We start from the raw sequence: 20,727 nt of genomic DNA on the forward strand, positions 1-20,727 counted from the left end.
TTTGCACAGTATTGTGTATATTGTATATTTTAGCCTGTTTTTAACATTTACGCATTTCAAATTAACAAATCTCATTCAAACTGAATTGTGTACCGTATTCTTTTATCAACATTTTATTTTAAAAAACTATATCAGAGGTATGTAGTGTTATTAAAGATTACTCAATTCAGTTTTATGATAATGTCTAATGAAATTAAAATGTTTAAATCTTTAAAATAATTAAGTTTTTAGTCATTAAAAAAACAAAAAAAAACTAAAATTTAAACAAGAGGGAAAAGGCCAACGTGGAGCGGCAGTGAGGGAGAGAGAGATAAAAAAAAAAACACTTATTCGCCAGTTCTCCGATACGCCGTAGCTTGTTCCTCGGCCACTCCTCCACCCTCTAACAGACGACAGCCACGCCTCTCTGGGCGGATCGGAGGCAGACCTCCAGCCCCTGGTGGACGGAATGCCCTGCCGCGTTCTTGGGGAACTGAAGGGGTCTCCCCCGCCCCTGGCAGCGGTTCTCCCACTCCAGGCGGTCGGCAGTGAGCCCCTCCCCGCTCGCGGTCTCAGACCCTGCCGTGTTTCAGCGGCTGGTAGGCGGCGACTCCGCCCCTGGCCGGCCCTGACCGCTCCAGGCGGTCGGTTAGGAGCCCATTCTCCCCTCGCTCCTCGTCCCCCGGCAGATGTCCGCGGCTGCTTCGTTGGGGTGGACGGTAGTGGCGAGAACTCTACTACGGCGTATCCCTCCTCCTTCCCGGGTTTCAGCACCAGTGTAAAGAAGTCAATGGAATGGAGGATGTGAGAACCGGCTTGTCAATATAAATAATATTTTTAAGATAAAACTTAAACAGACACAAACACACACGACGGACATGTCCGTAAACTATCTCTCTCTCCCGCACAATCCTCCGCAGTCGACCTTTATCCCTCTCGGAGGCTTGATTAGCCTAATAAGGGACCGGGTGTGTATGATCACGACCCGGCCCCGCCCTCCACCCTGCCACATGTATATATAAATATTTCAATAATACAATTTTAATAATACATATTTTTTTGAGTGAAGACGAGTTTTCATTGTGAAAAGAATATTCAAATTGAGTCTTTATTTGTAAAGTGTGTACATTTCTAATTTAAATAGTGATATTTCGGTTAATCAGCTGATGTTATATTTAGATTATCAGCATCAGACGATAACTGACCGATTATCATTCCACCGAGTTTCAGCCTGTCAATAGATAAGGCACATTTTCTGATTTCAAATATTTTTGGGTCAATTTTAAGTGGTTTTTAAGGTGAAAAATATGTTAATTTAAATTAAGCAATTTGTGTAAATTGTATTTGTTATCATTAAATTGCCTATATTAAATTGTGTAATATACACAGTTGGCACCAAAAATATGAGACCTCATTGAAAGTATGGGATTAAATATCTTATTTTAAACAAACTAGAAATAAACCCTTTTAGTTGTTGCAAAAATTTTATGACATAAAATCAATAATTGTATTTAATATTCTGTGCTATTTCTACTCTAGGCCACTAATCATATCATTGACTACGCAAACTTATAATAGGTCAGATTTCTTTGCTTCCGCTGAAGCACACAAGATGGTGATTGGAACATTCTCAAATCAGGCTAAATAACATGATTATCACGTTTCATTCATACCAGCCTGAGTGCATGCTGTCATTTATTGGTATCAGACAATACATTTAAAAAAAAAAAAAAAAAACCCTTATCAAACAACCACTAGTATTTAAATAAGTTCAGCATCTTAATATGACACCAAACTTTCAAGACATCTCATTCATAGAGGAAATAGACTAGAAGCAATGCCCTTTGGACGAAGTGTAAAAGACTCTTCACTAGAAGACAAGATATGAAAATGAGGCCTCAGACCTCATCAGAGAATGTTTCAGAATACACAACATTTCAGTTAATTTGAACAATATACTGTAGTTTCATTAAGTTAAATTAACATTATTACATAGCAGAAGAACCACACCCTGCCTAAAATTCTGACCATTTACAATACAAGCCAAACGAGCCCCTACCAAACCATTTAAGAATGCCCCATTGAAATAACCTATGGAAAGTTCAGATACAACAAAAATGTATTTATACTGAATGTCAAATGACTAGTTGAATGAAAGACATGCATGATTTAATCCATTGAAGGCTGACCCAAAGAGTTTATAAGGTCAAAAAGACTGTTGTGGGAGATCTGCAAGCTATCGTTGTCGTTTAGAAGAGAGGACGCTCCCGCCATTTGAGCTCTTTCGTGATATTCACGGCATATCAGAGGTACAACCTGTGCAGAGTGGAAAAGAGACAAGTTACAGCACTTAAACACAGACGAAACAACTAATCAGCTTTAGAGAAATTCTATATTTGTGATATTTACTTTGACAACTATGAGTTTTTTCTCCAAAGGCTTTCCATCTTGGAGTTTCTGCCCGAAGCACAGGTAGATGGTATAATCTGGAGACCCACGTTTGTTCTCTTGGAAATCCTTTAAATCTGAAACAAATGTTAATATTCAAATCAGAGGCTGCAGAGCAACATGCATTGCCCTAATGTAAATAAGACAGCGTTGTGGCACAATAAAAGGAATAGTTCACCCAAAAATGAAAATTCTCTCATCCTTTACTCACCATCACACCATCCCAGATGTGTATGACTTTCTTTCTTCTGCAGAAAATAAACGATTTTTTAGAATATCTCAGCTCTATAGGTCCATACAAAGCAAGTGAATGGTGACCAGTACTCTGAATCCTCATATGGATTCGTATGGATTACTTTTATGCTGCTTTTTTTATGTGCTTTTTGGAGCTTCAAAGTCCTGGTCACCATTCACTTGTATTGTATGGACCTACAGAGCTGATATATTCTTCTAAAAATCTTTGTTTGTGTTCTGCAGAAGAAAGAAAATCACCTTTATCCTTCCCTCAGCGAGTGTCAAACCACTCTGCCTGATATTTTCAGAGACTGGCTCTAATAAAAGTGTCGACGTGAAGCGCCACTACGAGAAAAATCACAGATCTTTTGAGATGACATATCCACAGCAGTCTGAGGTGAGGGGACGCAAAATAAACGGACTCAAAGCCCAGTATGATCGGTCTAACAGAGTCCTCTCCCATGCATTCACTGCCCAACAACGTGCAAACAAATGTTCACTAAAATTGGCTTGGATTTTGGGTCAACACCAAAAGCCATTTACTGACGGAGGAGAGGTGATGGAGTGCATGAAGTACCGTTCTAGATGAGCAATGAGCACCTACATATGTGCATGAGAATGTGACTCCATTCCAGCCAAGATTCATATTACTGGCAGGGCAAGCAAAAGCCCATTTCTCTCAGTAAAGAAGAGATATGGAGAAGTGAAGTGGGAGAGAGTAGGAAAGATAAATATTAAACCATCGTTTTCTTATTTGTTCAAATATCATATTTTTGTGGTACATCAAAATCAACATTGACTCGAATGCTGTCAAAAAGATATTTTGTGGTACTTTACGTGCCACGCATATTGTACATTGATCTTAAATAATGAACCTGGAATATTCCTTTAAGGCACATGTTGAGATCGTTCAGTATGTTTAGTAAACATCTTGAAGTTCATACCTTTTAAGTACTTGTCAAAGCTCAGCAGTTCCTCCTTGAAGTACTGACGCAGTTTTCTGGGCTCTGGGTTCTGGATCTCGGAGGGGTCGCAGGTGCTGACAAACACATTACACTTGTCCTGCCGGAAGCCGTATATGCCATATTGGGATATTTCCAGCTGCAGACCTCTTTGGATACTCTCTAGGATGCATTTAGTGTACTGGACTTGTTTGTGGTCAATTAGACCCTCAGTGTTTGGGAAGCGTATGGTTGCTCCTCTAAGCTCAGATGGGTCACACTGGTAGTAAAACTGAACCAGTGGTGAACACAGGCGGGTTTTCAGAACTTCTGTTTTTCTGTAGCTGATTGAGATCTCAAGGTCATGGATGGAAAGTGGGTTCTCTACGTGCACCAAAGAAAACATATAATGGATTATACAACATTTAATTTCCAGTCTATCATATTTTAAAGAACTTTATGATACTGTTGTACTGAATATCAGCACAAAATATTCACGTCCGATGCAACTTGCACGTTTACGAACATTATGAGTGAAACTCATTCACTCTGGAGTCACATGAGAACTTGCATTGTTAGCACTAAAAACACAAGTTCTTACGTGATCGCATGGCACTGTGAGCAATACTTTCCTAGCATTCATAGCAAAAAAAAAGACTTAAATTTCAGGTTATTTCTCACTAAAACCTATTGTATGCCCTCATAAGACTTATGACACTTTATGAAGCTTTCAAATTAGGCACAATCCACTCCCTTTGCAGCAGAGACCTGATCACCCTGTCTGGGTTTAATTTCAGCCTGATCATTTGAAAACGGAATTTCGTGCTTTATTGCGCGTTTCGCTGCAGTTTCCCAGTGAAATGTCCAAGGGGGTGCCAAAAGTGACCAACACTCGCTGAGCTACCCAGGCCCCTGAAAAGCACATTTTCTGAAGCAAACACATCAACACCAGATGCTTCTCAGATATTCTTGTGACACATGTCAGCTTGTGTACTTAGCTCGAACTGAGGTCTTAAAAGTCCAAAGTTATCAGTATAACTCTATCAGTTGAGCTACCGTGGAAGCTAATGGCATTGAATTAAGTGTGTAAATGTAGGTGGGCTGTAATACAAGAAATAAATGTATAATTTTTCAAATGACGCATTAGAGTAAAAGTGTTTCGATATCATAACATAGCAGTGTGTGAGTAATAGTGTGAAAAATATGTGTTTATAAAGTCATAATCAGCCATTGTAGTTGGAACTTGTGTGAAAGTAGCGCCTCTAGGGTTCATTTCACCAGAAAACTGCAGCGAAATGTAAAATACGACACGGAAAACTCAGTTTGCAAAAACTGTTTTATAGTAACATAAATTTTATTTACTTAAACTTATTAACATAAGTTTTTTATTTTGCAATGATGACCAGTTGGCTATACGTTAGCACATAGATCGATTAGTTATGATGTGGGTCATACTGCTTGCGAAGTTACCTGTAATGATGGGCTGCTGGACTGGAGGAGGTGTGTTATTCTGCATGCAATGCACATCGGAGTAGGAGGTGTCAAAATAGTTGGTTTGAGTGGTCTGTATGTTTTGATGGGAACAGGTCTCCCATTGTTGGGCCTCTGTGAAGTAGAAAATATATATTGGAAATGCAGTCTAATCAGCAGCAATGCAAGAGCCTGTCCTTCAACCTCACTTTCTGTCATGGAAGGAAACTTGGCAATACCATGTTGTGCTGGCAATAAAAAAAAAGTTGTTAATGAGCAAAAATTATACCTGAAGGTTGATTTAGATCGACAGTTTCCATCTGGTTGAGCAAGTCTTGCTGTATCAGACATTAGACAATGAAAGAGTTTATTCATTTATCAAATATTTGTCATTTGTAATATTCATTTTGTATTTAATATAGGGTACAATGGGGCTAAAGGCTCCTTTGACTTTATTTTCTCCCAAAACACTAAATAGCAACAAAAACTACCACATCACATTCCTAAATACCTGTTTGACACTATGAATGGCAACATTTTCCTCTTCTATGAGATCAAGGTGTGTAATGTCTAAAGTTTGATTTGAGATTATTTTGTCTAATATTTAAATAATTTAATAAAATATTTCAAGTTCATATAGCTAATGAATATCCTGGAAATTATCACATTTATTTTTAGACAAAAAACGTATCTGTCATTTTCAATGTTGCTTCAGGTGATTGTATATAAAAAATCAATAATTATCCAGTAAGTGTAATAATAGTATTTGGGGTAAAAAGGCCCACTTTTGTAGGGGCTAAAGGTTTTTCTGAAGTGAGGGGGAATAGATTTGTAATGAAAAATTTTCAAAGTGAGCTCACATTGACTGATCCAATCATAATCATAATTTGTTTGTAGAATACTTGAGATATAATTACAGTTGAAGTCAGAAGTTTACATACACATTTTTTATATTAGATTTCATATTAGCAACTATAGTTTTGGCAAGTCGTTTAGGCCATCTACTTTGTACATGACATGAGTAATTTTTCCAACAATTGTTTACAGACCGATTGTTTCACATTTAATTGACTATATCACAATTCCGTTGAGTCAGAAGTTTACATACACTGTGCCTGTACAAGTTAACTGTGCCTTTAAGCAGCTTGGAAAATTCCAGAAAATTATGTCAAGTCTTTATTCAATTAGCCAGTTAGCTTCTGATAGGCTAATTGGAGTCAATTGTAGGTGTACGTGTGGATGTATATTAAGGCCTGCCTTCAAAATCAGTGCCTCTTTGCATTGGAAAATCAAAATAAATCACCCAAGACCTCAGAAACACAATTTGTGACCTCCACAAGTCATCATTCATCTGTACAAACAATAGTATGCCAGTATAAACACTATGGGACCACAAAGCCATCATACCGCACAGAAAGGAGATGCATTCTGTCTCCTAGAGATGAATGTAGTTTGCTGTGAAAAGTGCAAATCAATCCCAGAACAACAGCAAAGGACCTTGTGAAGATGCTGGAGGAAACAGACAAGTATCTATAAACACAGTAAAACAAGTCCTATATTGACATAACATGAAAGGCTGCTCAAGGAAGAAGCCAATGATCCAAAACCGCCATAAAAAAAGCCAGACTACAGTTTTCAAGTGCACATGGTATCAAATATCTTACTTTTTGGAGAAATTTCCTCTGCTCTGATGAAACAAAAATGTAACTGTTTGAAGGAAAAAGGGTGAGGCTTGCAAGCCGAAGAACACCATCCCAACCTTGAAGCATGGGAGTGGCAGCATCATGTTGTGGGGGTGCTTTGCTGCAGGAGGGACTGGTGCACTTCACAAAATAGATGACATCATGAGTAAGGAAAATAATGTGGATATATTGAAGCAACATCTCAAGACATCAGCCAGGAAGGTAAAGCTCAGTCACAAATGGGTCTTCCAAATGGACAATGACCCCAAGCAAACCTCCAAATTTGTGGAAAAATGGCTTAAGGACAACAAAGTCAAGCTACTGGAGTGGCCATCACAAAGCACTGACCTCAATCCGATATATTTGTGGGCAGAACTGAAAAGGTGTGTGCAGCAAGGAGGCCTACAAACCTGACTCAGTTACACCAGTTCTGTCTGAAGGAATGGGACAAAATTCAAGCAACTTGTGAGATGTTTGTGGAAAGCTACCCAAAACATTTGACCCAAATTAAACAATTTAAAGTCAATGCTACCAAATACTAACAAAGTGTATGTAAACTTCTGATCCACTGGGAATGTGATGAAAGAAATAAAAGCTGAAATAGTAATTCTCTCTACTATTATTTTGACATTTAACATTCTTAAAATAAAGTTGTGATCCTAACTGACCAAAGACAGGGAATGTTTTCTACGATTAAATGTCAGAAAAACTGAATTTAAATGTATTTGGCTGAGGTGTATGTAAACTTCTGACTTCAACTGTAAATATCATTGAAATGAACAAGAAATTATGCTGCCTTTTCAGATGTGGTGATTTTGAATAAACAATATCTTAATTTGTTACTCATAAAAGCATCTTTTTGTCTCAAATGTATTTGCATAAGTTGAAAAATTGTGCCCTATAACACAATAGTTAAAATTAACTAACAATAAACAATACTTTTACATAATTTATAATATATAAATTACAGACCTAATCTGTCAATCAACTCGATTACGCACATGCGCATTAGCTATACATGCCTGAAATGTTTTATAACGTGATCTTAGCTAAAGAATCACAATTTATGATGTCAGTATTGTTTATAATATATATTAATATGTTAAGTTCTACATATACTAAACATTTTTACATTAAAAGTTGTATAAATGTAACAATGAACAAATGTATATTTATAAATATTAATCTTTGACCCACTTTATAATAGGGGTTTTTAACTACTATGTACTTAAGTACTATATAATTACTATGCACATACATATTGTTGCATTGTACTTACATTTAAAGTACCTGCATTTAATTAAATTTGTAGTTACAAAGTTAACCTTAACCTAACCCTAAACCTAAAACCCGTAACACCTAACCCTAATCTTACCCCTACTCCTAAACCTGCCCGTACCTCAACCTCAGTAGTCAGTAGCTACACATACATTGTATTGTATGTATTTTTATGTTTGTCCATAGTAGTTAAAGACATCAAATATAAAGTGGGACCTTTATCTCTAAAGCGTCATAAATTTTGGCTTTACCTCCAATTCTGGAGCCGTGTAATTATTTTCAGGTTTGTAGATCTCAGCAATGAATGTGGGTTGATATTGAGTCTCTTGGTGATCTGAATAAATAAATAAATCATAATAATAAAAATAACAATAAAAAAGATGGGCCAAGAATCATCCAAAATATTAATAATCATCCAGTTTTCACAAGTGCAGCTTGTTGATTTCAAGTGTAAGTAATGGAGCACTTTAACTTACTCTGAGGACGGATGATGCGATAGATTTTGTGAGGGTCATCCTTATCTTTTGAGTTATCATGCAACATCTGAAAGTTTTTCAGACTGTAAAGTGCACAACGGAAATTTGTCTTCCATTTCGCTTTGTTGTTAGGGTGTTCGTTGATCTTTCCACTAACCACAGCCCATTCCTGGAACAGGGCAAAATATAATTTAGTAATCGTTTACATACATTGTCCATGTTATTTCTGCTATGTTCATTACAATACTAATTTACTAATTAGACTGGCTGATGTTTTTTTTTTTATATCCCAAGTAGGATTTAAACCTCCAACCTTTTGGATACATAAATATAGCAACAAGCGGTAATAAGGGGGCAAAGTAGCCTTAAATGGATAGTACACCCAAAACTGAAAATTCTCTCTTCATTAACTCACCCTCATGCCATCCCAGATGTGTTTGACTTTCTTTATTCAGCAGAATACAAATGAACATTTTTAGAAGAATAATTCAGCTCTGTAGGTCTATACAATGCAAGTCAAAAGAGTACAAAACTTTGAAGCTCAAAAAGGACAAAAAGGCAGCTGCAGCGCTAAAGCTGAAATATTCTTTGAAGCTCAAAAAGGACATAAAGGCAGCTGCAGCGCTAAAGCTGAAATATTCTTTTAAAAATTTTCATTTGTATTTTGCAAAAGAAAGAAAATCATACACATCTGGGATGGCATGAGGGTGAGTAAATGAAGAGAGAATTGTTAAGATGGTGTTACCCCAAGTAACTAATATGTTACTTTTCTAATATAAATGTTACGCAATATTACTTTTTATAATGCCAAGCACACATTACAAGACTTGCAGTCACATGATCTCAGTATTTGCAGGGACCTCAAATTTTTTTCCCACTCACTCATTGTCCTAAAATTACAAGTAGCTTCATCAAATAATTACAATAAGTATACCTATACATCATTTCTATAACACAGTAGGCATTCTTATGGAATAACATTGTAATTTACAATGTCTGCAGAAGTGAAATGTTTTCAAAGGTGATTGTGGCACAAAGAGGAAGTTACCTTAAATATTTTAATATCCTCTTCCCCGAGGTTTCTGCAGGCGTTGTGTTTCCAAGGGATCCGAAATGTGTCATTGGATGCGGGGATCATGCGCAATCCCTCGTACAGCCCACTTTCCACCTGCTCTATGAGCCACAGGCCAAATTGAGGTTTGCAGAATGAGCTGCTTAAAAAACATGAGAAAAAAGGAGATTCCCTCTATGACGTGAAAATATGTCAGACACTTGACTTGATTTAACTTAATGGCAGGCAGCTTCTTCAAGCATAAATATTTTGGGTTGAAATGAATAACTTTGACATTTTGTGAATTCTAAGAAGTTCACCCAAAAATACAAATTCTCTCATAATTTATCTCATCTTCATACCATCCCAGATGTGTATGACTTTCTTTCTTATGCAGAACTCAAATGAAGATTTTTAGAAGAATATCTCAGCTCTGTAGGTCCATACAATGCAAGTGATATGATAGGTGTGGGTGAGAAACAGATAAATATTTAAGTCCTTTTTTACTATAAATTCTCCTCCCCAACCAGTAAGGGGTGATATGCATGAAGAATGTGAATTGCAAAAAAAAAAAAAAAAAAAAAGAAACAAGAGAAGAATGTGAAAGTGAAAGTGGAGATATAAATAAAAAAAGGACTTAAATATTGATCCGTTTCTCCCCCACACCTATCATATCACTTCTGAAAACATGGATTAATTTTATGTTTCCTTTATGTGCTTTTTGGAGCTTCAAAGTTCTGGTTACCATTCATTTGCATTGTATGGACCTACAAAGCTGAAATATCCTACTAAAAATCTTAATTTATGTTCTGCAGAAGATAGAAAATCTTACACATTTGGGATGGCATGAGGGTGAGATCATTTTCAATTTTGTATGAACTATCCCTTTAAAAACGAAACTTTTTTTTTTAGCCATTGTTTGTTTATTTCCAACAAACAACAACACTGTCTGTTGCTCAAAACCTAGTATGCTGTCTACTTAGACAACATAGCACTAGTCTTTATGGGCATCATAGGTCATTTCCGACTTTCGAATGAACGCTGGTCAAAATGCTGACAAAGGGGCGTTGACAGAAGACGTATTCTTGCATTCAGTCTGTGCTATTGTTCCTTTATTTGACGAGAGATGATATTATTGCTTTTATTAAGTTTTCTGAAGTTAATGTACATTTGTGTCAGACCGATGGACGTCTTTTGCCGTTGCTTCACGTCTTGCCGTTCACACCGAACGCGTTTTTGCGTCCGCCCTATTTGTTTTTCTGTTGTTTTTCCATGTAAACATACGTCTTCATACATACGTCGACGTCTTTGACCATTGCGATGCGTCTCGCTGTTTTGCCAGGGTCTCGTGCAGGAGAGTCGTTCAGACGCTGTCATCTGTTTAAAACGCGTCTCGAGGAACCTGAGGTTTTCTCTATTCGTGGCGCTGCGTCTAGCTTTTAAGCGCGAGGACCCCTTTTGCGACATGAGCGTGGCGTTTTTAAGACGGCATGGCAAATTAAAAACGCGCGTCGAGACACCTGCGTTCCGTTCCATTTACTTTGTGAACTGCATTGTTGGGCACTAGGTTTTAATACTTTGTCATTGATATTACATTATCAGTCATATAAATCTTACCTCTGCATTGCTGACATGATTTCAGCTGCTGAAGTAGTTCCACTCAAAGTTGTTTTCAGTGGGTTGGTCTCTCTCTTGTTTTTATACACACTGTGACGCTAAAGGCACACCCTCTCTCAGTTAAGGAGGAGTCTCTCTTTCAATGAAATACCACTATAGAGATCGAAGCATTTTCGAAAGTGGAAGTTACACTATTTCGTGTTCTTGCTTCATCATTATGTTAAATCGTGCGTGGGATGAAGATGCTGATGTAGTCCTAAGAGTTTCAACAAAGCAATATAGTGATTAGCTTTAAAAAATGCATTTGAAAAACAGTTGTCCTGTGGTTCGCTCACTCTTTATTAGAAACTCAGAATCACAGTATGAGATTTTAGAGTTGATAGATTTGTGCAAATATATATTTGAATATAATATATTATATAGGCTAAATGGACTGAAAAGTCTTCGGACACTTAACACCTAAACTATTTAAACTGAATTGCATTATATTACAAAATATCAAAGCAAGTGCCATCAGCAAGTGCATGCCAGACTGGGGAGAAAAAATATATCAATATGAATATGTGTATTTATTAAGCATTTATAACATGTAAGTAAAACTGTCTCACTATTTGGCAAGTAATTACATGAAAGTTGCCCTTTTATTCATGTTGTTATAACAGCATATCAATTATTTATAACGCATTTGTAAATGACTTATTAGTTATTAATGAACCCATTTATAAAGCCTTAAAGGGCACATTTACCTATATTTTGTTATCTTGCAATGACATTCATATTGTATTTTTGTCTTGTGTGTAACTTAACATCCAGATGCTCTTTAGGGATACAAAAATGCAAAACTCAGTGTTTAAATAATGAATTTAAACATGACTAGTCAATTTGACATTACTGTAAACACCGTAGTGCGTTACTTCTGCACCCTGAAAAATAATCTGGATTTTCTTCCCATTCCATATTTATTTCTCACATCTATTGCATAGTATGTAAGACTATGTGATTTCTTTCATTAAATCAAATATTGCATGCTCACTACACTTTCAATTGAACATGTGCATGTGCATTATTTAGCAGTGGAAAAAGGAAATGAATCTCACTCAAATGGGTGCACTTCTCTCTATAACTATTTGGAAGAGCCTATCCTCCTGCCTGTGGTTGTTCCCCCAGTAAATCTCTTGACCTGATTCAGCTGAAAGTGAGTCCTTCCATTCAACTGAAGCAGCAGGAGTTTTCACATCCCCTTATTCTCGATTTCATGACAAATAGAGAGAATGTTTCAGAAACTTGTGGCTGCTATAAATAAAAATGTATTCTACAACCCATTGCTTAAATCATATGGAAACTCTCGATAAGAAATAGACCTCTGCTAAACTCATTATACCACCCATTTGTTTTTTTTAAATAGACCTACTTTGTTGCTGTCGTTCTTTTTTCTTTTTTGTCTCAAGCATTTAGTGTTGTACTGTTTGGAATATGTAACACACACACACACACTATGCATATGACTAAGCTTTGACTGGTCAAGGCATTTATAACCTGGTGATTGCTCTACTTATGAATAAAAAAAGGCTGATTTTACCTGAACCGTTGCTGCCCTCTGGTGTTATTTTTATTTTTTTTAGCTCAAAAGAAAGTATTTGCCTGATGTTTATTACCACCAAAAATTATTCCAGCTCGTCCCTCGTTAATTAAAAAAAAAAAAGCTAATTAGCTAAGGCAATTATAATGAATGTGGTCAGCATATAATCATTAAACTACTCTCTGTTCCAAAAGTATAGCCACACAAGTAAATGTTATGCGTGTTAACACGACTTAGTGTGATAAAATATTTTATTAACCTTATCTGTAAAGTTATATCCAAATTTATAAATTCATTGTCGTGAAGACGTAACGCCAGAGACCATTTAGCCCGAGACGGAGCACTTGTATTAAAATTAATGGGGGAAATTTGAACGCCCAATATGGCGGATGTAGAAAAGAAAGTCCCGCCTTAAAGGTAAAAGAGCCAATCACCTTTTAGAGACAGACTTAATCTGTCAATCAACTCGAGTATGCACATGCGCATTAGCTATACAAACCTGAAAATTTGTTTTTATAGCATGATTTCCTAGTCATCATAAAACTTTTCACAACATTACAGTTTTTGTTGGCCGCTTTGGTACTATTATTGCGAGAACATATGGTTTAATCACCAAAACACAACATAATGATATCTTTTCAGGTTAGTCGTTTAAACTACCATTGAATCCAATAACAAACAATGCAAGATACATGTTTCAAATTGCCCTTAGAAGTGCTGAAAGTAATATGTTACAGTACTATAAAAGACAGATTACACAGTTTTCACATTTGGTAATACACATACATTACCCAACATTTACAGAATCTATCATTTCCATATATCTATCCTATGTATAAACAAGTTGTGATCAATGAAGTCATCCTCTACAATCATTTGGGCAAATTGTGTTTTCAGATATAATTCAATCATAGGTAGACTATACTCTTATGACAGTGCGGAGGGCTTGGCCGGGTCATGATTCCACACACCTGGCCCCTAATCAGGCTAATCAAGTCTCAGAGACGGATGAAGGCCGACTGGAGACTGCGGTGGAAGAGAGAGAGATTTACGGGCAGCTGTCCGACACATTTGTGTGTATTCTTTTTGTTTAGTTCTACATTAAAATCGGATTTATATTATCAAGCCGGTTCTTGCCTCCTCCTTTCAGTTACACAGTTAAATAAAACAAATGACCATAACTAAATGAAAACAAAACATAACATTTAGCACACATTACATTACTGTAAATTGGATCAAGCCTGTCTTGAGCCTGTCTTGAGCATTTGGCCATAGATTCTCGTCCACATCACAATGAAGGTCATCATTGTCTATGAACCTTGTGAAAAACCTTTTGGCTTGGCGAATCCATGCTTGGCATTGGTCTACACTGATGTCATTGCATGCCTCATTCATGGCCTGAAGGAGGGTGGCGCGCTCAAGGGGTTGGCGATCATAGACCTTCCACCTCCATGCTGAAAAAAATTCCTCAATAGGGTTCTTTTTAAAGTGTAGTTCAAATATACATATGAAGTAGGCAATGCATCAAATAGTAACAATAATACAGTATATAGTGCTGTACCTCAACATATTCAGCCCTCAGTTGTTCATTGTTTCACTGAAAAGGCACCAGGTAATTGTGTTTAATTGATACCTGGTGCATCTTCAAAAGGTGGGCTGCTGTTGGTAGGCTGATGGATGCCACATTGGCAAAGTTGTCATTTTTCTCCTCAATTGCCTGCTTTATTTCCGACAGCCGTAGATCATTCCTGGCCCTCATCATTTCCACCACTGCCCACACCTGCTGGTCAGTCAGCACAAGGCCACGGCCATCACTATGGGGTTTTCTGTCAATTCTAAGCATAGAACAGAGTATACTGTCAATAGATCTTATTGTAATAATACTGTAACTTGTTTTATGAATTTACTTGCATCACAATTTTCTGTAAATGTAATGGTAAAGCATAGTATATATCTTCCAGACTTACCGGTTTTCTTGCCGAAAGATTCGGATGATAGAATTGACAGTTGATCTTTTTAGATTTGGATCAACTAATCTGGCAGCCTCTGCCATAGTAAGGCCTCGGTTCACCACATGATCAACGATGATGGCCCGGACTTCATTAGAGACAACAGTTCTGCCTCCCTCTCTCTGACAACCAACCCTTCGACTGGCCCCATGCCCACCTCTCTGACCTCTCTGTTGGTGCCGATACCCACCTCTCTGACCTCTCTGTTGGTGCCCATACCCAACTCTCTGACCTCTCTGTTGGTGCCCATACCCACCTCTCTGACCTCTCTGTTGGTGCCCATGTCCACCTCTCTAACAGATCCCTTGTCCACGAGCTCTTCCTATTTCTTGCTGTCTATCCTGCTCCATGTTGAAAGAAATTGCCAGTGTTAATACTCGTTATTGTTAATTGATTTCATATAGTGGTAACCACAATTGGTCACCGTATACTGTAAAAAAGGGAGGGGGGTGTAGATTATGTGTGGTTAAATGTAATTTAGATGGTCATACAAACAAACATTTTATTTGTGTAGTTCTCAATATCCATATACTGTATATAGCTGACAAACCAATTTAAAATATATAGGTTTGCCAATCAGTTCAGTGATTAACCATTAAGAGCAGTTGGATTAAGTGTTTGTCAAATGTATTTACGCAAATCGCAAATCAGAAGAGAGGCATATCAAAATTATTGTGAGCATTGTGAAAGACAGTTACTTCATATGAAAGGTATTTCTTTGATGACACATTGATTAGGTGTGGTGAAAATGTTACTGTGCAATTTTGTGTGTTGTACTTTGTCAATTGAACTTGTGATTACATGTTTGAAAAAACAGCCTTTTTGATGATCTGCTTTGAGTTTTATACTAACAGTTGTGAGGTTTTACCACATACTTGTAATAATAGTACCAACGCGATCAACAAAAACTGTAATTTTTATCAAGCCTGTCTTGAGCATTTGTCCATAAATTCTCGTCCACATCACAATGAATTTCATCATTGTTCATGCACCTTGGAAAAAACCTTTTGGCTTGGCGAATCCATGCTTGGCATTGGTCTACACTGATGCCATCACATGCCTCCTCCATGGCCTGAAGGAGTGTGGTGTGCTCAAGGGGTTGGCGATCATAAACCTTCAACCTCCATGCTAAAATAAATTATTCAATGCGGTTGAGGAAAGGAGAGTATGGGGCAGGTAGAGGGTCATAAATCGGGGATGGGCATGAAACCATGCTTGAACCACCTCTGCATGGTGGAACCTGACATTGTCCCAGACAATTACATAGTTGACCTCTTCACCTTGACAGGCCGGCTCAATTTAATTGAGAAACTCAATGAGATGTGCAGCACTGTAGGAGCCAAGTAATGGCCTACATCCTACCACACCATCTTCAGAGATAGCTGCACACATGGAGATGTTTCCTCCATGTTGTCCAGACACATCATAAATACAAATCTTATTCTTGATAATAATTTTTGTATTGTTTTCCTGTAAAAATATCTAAAAATCCAATTTGATTGATCTTGTTCTAGAAACAATACTGCACAAGATATTTGGGTTTTTCAGAGAATGTATTTTTAACATGTGTATTTTGTCTTACTGTACTGAATGAGTTTTTATAGTCAAAACAAGTGAAAACAATATACCAGTGATGAAGAAGTAATCCAAAGTATTTAGAGTATGTTACTGGCCTTGAGTAATCTAATGGAATACGTTGTAAATTACATTTTACAGCATGTATTCTGTAATCTGTAGTGGAATACATTTCAAAAGTAACCCTCACAACCTTGGGTAAAGCATAGTATATATCTTCCAGACTTGTCGGTTTTCTTAGTGAAAAATTTGGATGATAGAATTGACAGTTGATCTTTTTAGATTTGGATCAACTAATCTGGCAGCCTCTGCCATAGTAAGGCCTCGGTTCACCACATGATCAACGACGATGGCCCGGACTTTATTAGAGACAACAGTTCTGCCTCCCTCTCTCTGACAACCAACCCTTCGACTGGCCCCATGCCCACCTCTCTGACCTCTCTGTTGGTGCCCATGCCCACCTCTCTGACAGATCCCTTGTCCGCGAGCTCTTCCTGTTCCTTGCTGTCTATCCTGCTCCATTGTGAAAGACAATAACTTCATATGAATGGTATTTCTTTGATGACACATTGATTAGGTGGGGTGAAAAAGTTACTGTGCAATTTTGTGTGTTGTACTTTGTCAACTGAACTTGTGATTACATGTTTGAAAAAACAGCCTTTTTGATGATCTGCTTTGAGTTTTATACTAACAGTTGTGAGGTTTTACCACATATTTGCGATAATAGTACCAAAGTGATCAGCAAAAATGTAAGTTAATAAAAACGTTAATAAAACGTTTACAGATGTTTTAACGCTATCTTTGTTTTGGATAAGGATGAATCACCAGGAATGACTGAGCCAAATACGTTGCGTTAAACGCTTTAATGCCACTATTTGCCACAAGAGGGAGTGAGGAGATTGATGATGCCACCTTCCCACCTACTGCCACTACTTCTTAGTTGCAAAAATAGGGTCCAAAAGTCTGAAACCACTTGGATTTTCCCCCATTTAAACATTGAAATAAACAACGTTTTAGTGTTAAAAATAAAAAAATGCAAAAGAAAGTTAAGATATTAAAAGTTAAGAAGATTCTGCACCATTCATAAGAAGGTCAGTATTTCTTGCTTCCATTGAAGTACACAAAATGTTCTTTTTTTAAAAATGTAACCCGTTTTCTCCCAATTTGGAATGCCCAATTCCCACTACTTAGTAGGTCCTCGTGGTGGAGCGGTTACTCACCTCAATCCGGGTGGCGGAGGACAAGTCTCAGTTGCCTCCGCGTCTGAGACTGTCAAGCTGCGCATCTTATCACGTGGCTCGTTGTGCATGACAATTGGAGACTCACAGCATGTGGAGGCTCATGCTACTCTCTGCAATCCACGCACAACTTACCACATGCCCCATTGAGAGCGAGAAGCGAGACCACAAGGAGGTTACTCCATGAGACTCCCCCATCTAGCAACCGGGCCAATTTGATTGCTCTGGAGACCTGGCTGGATTCACTCAGCACCCCCTGGGGGGTGGTACCACATGGGTGGTAGTCAACGTCAATACTCGCTAAGCTACCCTGACACAAGATGTGATTTGGAAAATTCGCAAATAATGCTGGATAACATGGATCACCAGGTTATGCACAAACGTGGAGACCATAGTCTACAGAGAAATTCTGAAAATTCATATTTTTGAATATTGTCCCTTAAGCTGGTCAGATGACATCAAAGTGAAATCGTTCCAGATCGTCAATAACATTGACACAAGTTGGAAATTTATCAAAGGGTGGGTAAGGGGTCATCTGAAAAGTCCACACATTGTACTCAAATTGTGCATTTTTGTTTATTGAAAATCAGAAGGTTCAATATAAAAGTTCAATAAGATGCATACAGTCAGGGGCCCTAGAATACCAAGCTATGGCCCTGATAATAACAACTATTTAAATCAAAATAACAACTTTTTAAATGCCCCCATAAGTTCCCTTTGACCAAGGAAACAATTGAATAATTCAAGCACAAGGCATTGTGGGTATTCTCCATATAGCCTCAATTGTGTACTCAATCGTTTGAATTATTAACACTTAAAATCTTAAGTCTATAGATTTTTTTTAAAGAAAAATAAGTTCAGGATGCAGATATTTGAGTTATGAGCCCGAAAAGTTGTTTAAATAAAACAACTTGATTTTTCCAGTAATGACTACATTAGGGTTTGCAGTGTTGGGTTTAGAAGACCAAGATGAGGAGGGTGAGTAAAAGATTAATTTAATCTAAACTGAACTCTTTCATATTCAAAGTCATCTTTACAGCTATTCACCTTTTATTCTGCACAATTTTATGGTTCTTTCATTCCGGCTTGAAAGCGTTTGAATCCACCAATGGGCTTTCAGACGGGAGATATTGGGATGTAAATGAGCGCACAGCGCGTGCTGGCGCAGTGAAAGCGTCCGATTGTTTATTGAGCTCGCAGAGCCACGCGCCCGGCTCGCGGAGCATCACCCGGCGGGGGGCGGAGTCTCGCGCAAGAAGCGTGCGTCTTCAAAGGGGGTGGGGTGTCGGACGCGTGTTGAAAAAGCCGAGGGCTGCCAAACTTTTTATCAGATCGACCACTGATACGAAGGGCGAGCGAGACTCGGACCACAATATACCCGAACAACCACGCGAAGGGCGCGAGAGCCGTGCGTCGACACTTGTCCTGTGTGGATCTGTGCAGGTGCACCTTTCCAAAAGGTTTTCCATGAAGATGGATAGTGCAACAATCACCGCAACGCAGCTGACGCAAGGTACATGCACCATCACTTTGCAAGAGTGCGCGCTCCCTAGTCAAAACAAGTCGAAGGTGCTGAAAAGACAGCGCTCCAGTTCACCCGAGCTTTTGCGTTGCAAGCGGAGACTCACGTTTAACGGGCTGGGATACACCATCCCGCAACAGCAGCCTGTCGCGGTGGCGCGACGCAACGAACGCGAGAGAAATCGCGTCAAACAGGTCAACATGGGATTCCAGACGTTGCGTCAACACGTCCCGAACGGAGCGTCCAATAAGAAGATGAGCAAAGTGGAAACGCTGCGCTCGGCGGTGGAGTACATCCGCGCGTTACAGCAACTGCTGGACGAGCACGACGCGATCTCGGCCGCATTCCAGTGCGGCGTGCCGTCACCGACGATCTCCAACGCGTACTCCGCTGACCCAGAGTCCCCTCACTCCTCTTATTCCTCGGATGAAGGGAGTTACGAGCACCTGAGCTCTGAGGACCAAGAGTTACTGGACTTTACAACTTGGTTTGATCGATACTGACTTTCTCGTAATTGATTATGAGCGTAAAACTTGGCCCGGACGCGTCTGTTAAGACGGCAGGCACGCAGAGCAGGGATGCTATGGCTCAGTGGTTGAAGATCTGGGCTTGCAACCGATTGATTTTTGGTTTGAATCCGATAAGGAGGGGTTCATGAGCGAATAGAGTTCTTGATCAAGGCAACTTGGCCCCAGGTTGCTCCAAACGGACTATCCAAGCAGTAAAATGCTCACGTGTCAGTGTTTTTTTTTTTAAAGCAAGAGACTCAAGAATTACAAGTGTGCCAAGTTACCCAGTGCAACTACATCCAAAACAAGCCTGTTCAATATTGTACAACTGTCAGAACTGCTGGATGGACTTTCACTAGTGCAGTTGTGGGCATTCAATGTTGAAGCGATTCATGCCATATTATTTGGATAAAACACACTTCCCCAGTCAAATAGCAAGAATTTCAGTTTTAACCCATTCAGAAATCTGAAATATGGCCATATATGAAGAAACACATATAATTATATACATCATTTAACACTATTTAGGGAAATCTACTGTATGTTACCCTTGAAAACAAAAATTTTTGTGGTATTTTGAAATATATGTTGCATATATGTACAAAATGTGACTTTGTATATCAGTGAAACCCATATATTGCCATATATCAGATTTCGAGATTGGAAATTGTAATATTGATTATTACCTACAACCAACTAGCAGGTCTGCTTAATAGCCAATGTTGAAATTTGAATGATACCTTTTGTATTGTTAAAGATGAAGATATATTTTTGTAAGTGGAGCACAACATGTATACTGCCTCTTTGAGACAATGAACACGATGAGTTTATTGTATTAATAACCACTCAGTTTAGATTTTGTTTTTAACATTGGAGAATTGCAGTCATTCTGTATTTATCAAAATGTTATTGTTTAGATTTAGTTCTTCCTGTGAAACTATTGATGGAAAAACTTTTTCAATGCACTTGTCCATTTTTAGTTGCCTACTTGTGTACATAAATTATTTGAACAAATATATTTTGTTAAAAAAAAAAATATATAAATAAATTTGCTCTATTTATACAAACATCAGTGTTTCTGGGTGATTTTAAACTTGATAGGAATTTTACGAATTCTAT

At 38.1% G+C, this 20,727-nt stretch overlaps 2 protein-coding genes across 3 annotated transcripts; one reads left to right on the forward strand and one right to left on the reverse strand.

Annotated features, from left to right (window-relative positions):
- Positions 1-1,399: 1,399 nt before the first annotated feature.
- LOC127640671 (interferon regulatory factor 3-like) lies at positions 1,400-11,252 on the reverse strand. 2 transcript variants are annotated; one of them, XM_052123360.1, is made up of 9 exons: positions 11,177-11,229; positions 9,557-9,722; positions 8,509-8,677; positions 8,284-8,366; positions 5,362-5,410; positions 5,073-5,207; positions 3,606-3,986; positions 2,389-2,504; positions 1,400-2,295 (listed from the first exon to the last, which is right to left on the reverse strand). In XM_052123360.1, the coding sequence occupies exons 1-9, from the start codon at positions 11,191-11,193 to the stop codon at positions 2,149-2,151; spliced, it is 1,263 nt and encodes a 420-aa protein (XP_051979320.1). In that variant the 5' UTR covers positions 11,194-11,229; the 3' UTR covers positions 1,400-2,148. The 2 variants fall into 2 exon arrangements, with proteins under 2 accessions (XP_051979320.1, XP_051979321.1); XM_052123361.1 differs by having other exon boundaries at positions 1,403-2,295; positions 9,557-9,719; positions 11,177-11,252.
- Positions 11,253-19,007: 7,755 nt separating this feature from the next.
- On the forward strand, positions 19,008-19,602 carry LOC127640674 (achaete-scute homolog 1b-like). The gene has a single exon (XM_052123370.1). It carries the CDS (start codon positions 19,045-19,047, stop codon positions 19,600-19,602), a length of 558 nt encoding a protein of 185 aa, XP_051979330.1. The 5' UTR covers positions 19,008-19,044.
- The last annotated feature ends 1,125 nt before the right edge of the window (positions 19,603-20,727 follow it).

This window comes from Xyrauchen texanus, chromosome 49, assembly GCF_025860055.1.
Source record: "Xyrauchen texanus isolate HMW12.3.18 chromosome 49, RBS_HiC_50CHRs, whole genome shotgun sequence".
NCBI classification, from domain to species: Eukaryota; Metazoa; Chordata; class Actinopteri; order Cypriniformes; family Catostomidae; genus Xyrauchen; species Xyrauchen texanus.

What these genes read in the sequence shown, in the direction of transcription:
- LOC127640671 (XM_052123360.1), bottom strand. An exon ending in CTTTGACAAGTACTTAAAAG is followed by an intron (nt 2,505 to 3,605) that starts GTATGAACTTCA and finishes CATTTGTTTCAG; the next exon opens with ATTTAAAGGATTTCCAAGAG. An exon ending in AAAAACTCATAGTTGTCAAA is followed by an intron (nt 2,296 to 2,388) that starts GTAAATATCACA and finishes CACTCTGCACAG; the next exon opens with GTTGTACCTCTGATATGCCG.
- LOC127640674 (XM_052123370.1), top strand. Translation starts at nt 19,045, where the DNA reads ATGAAGATGGATAGTGCAACAATCACCGCAACGCAGCTGACGCAAGGT.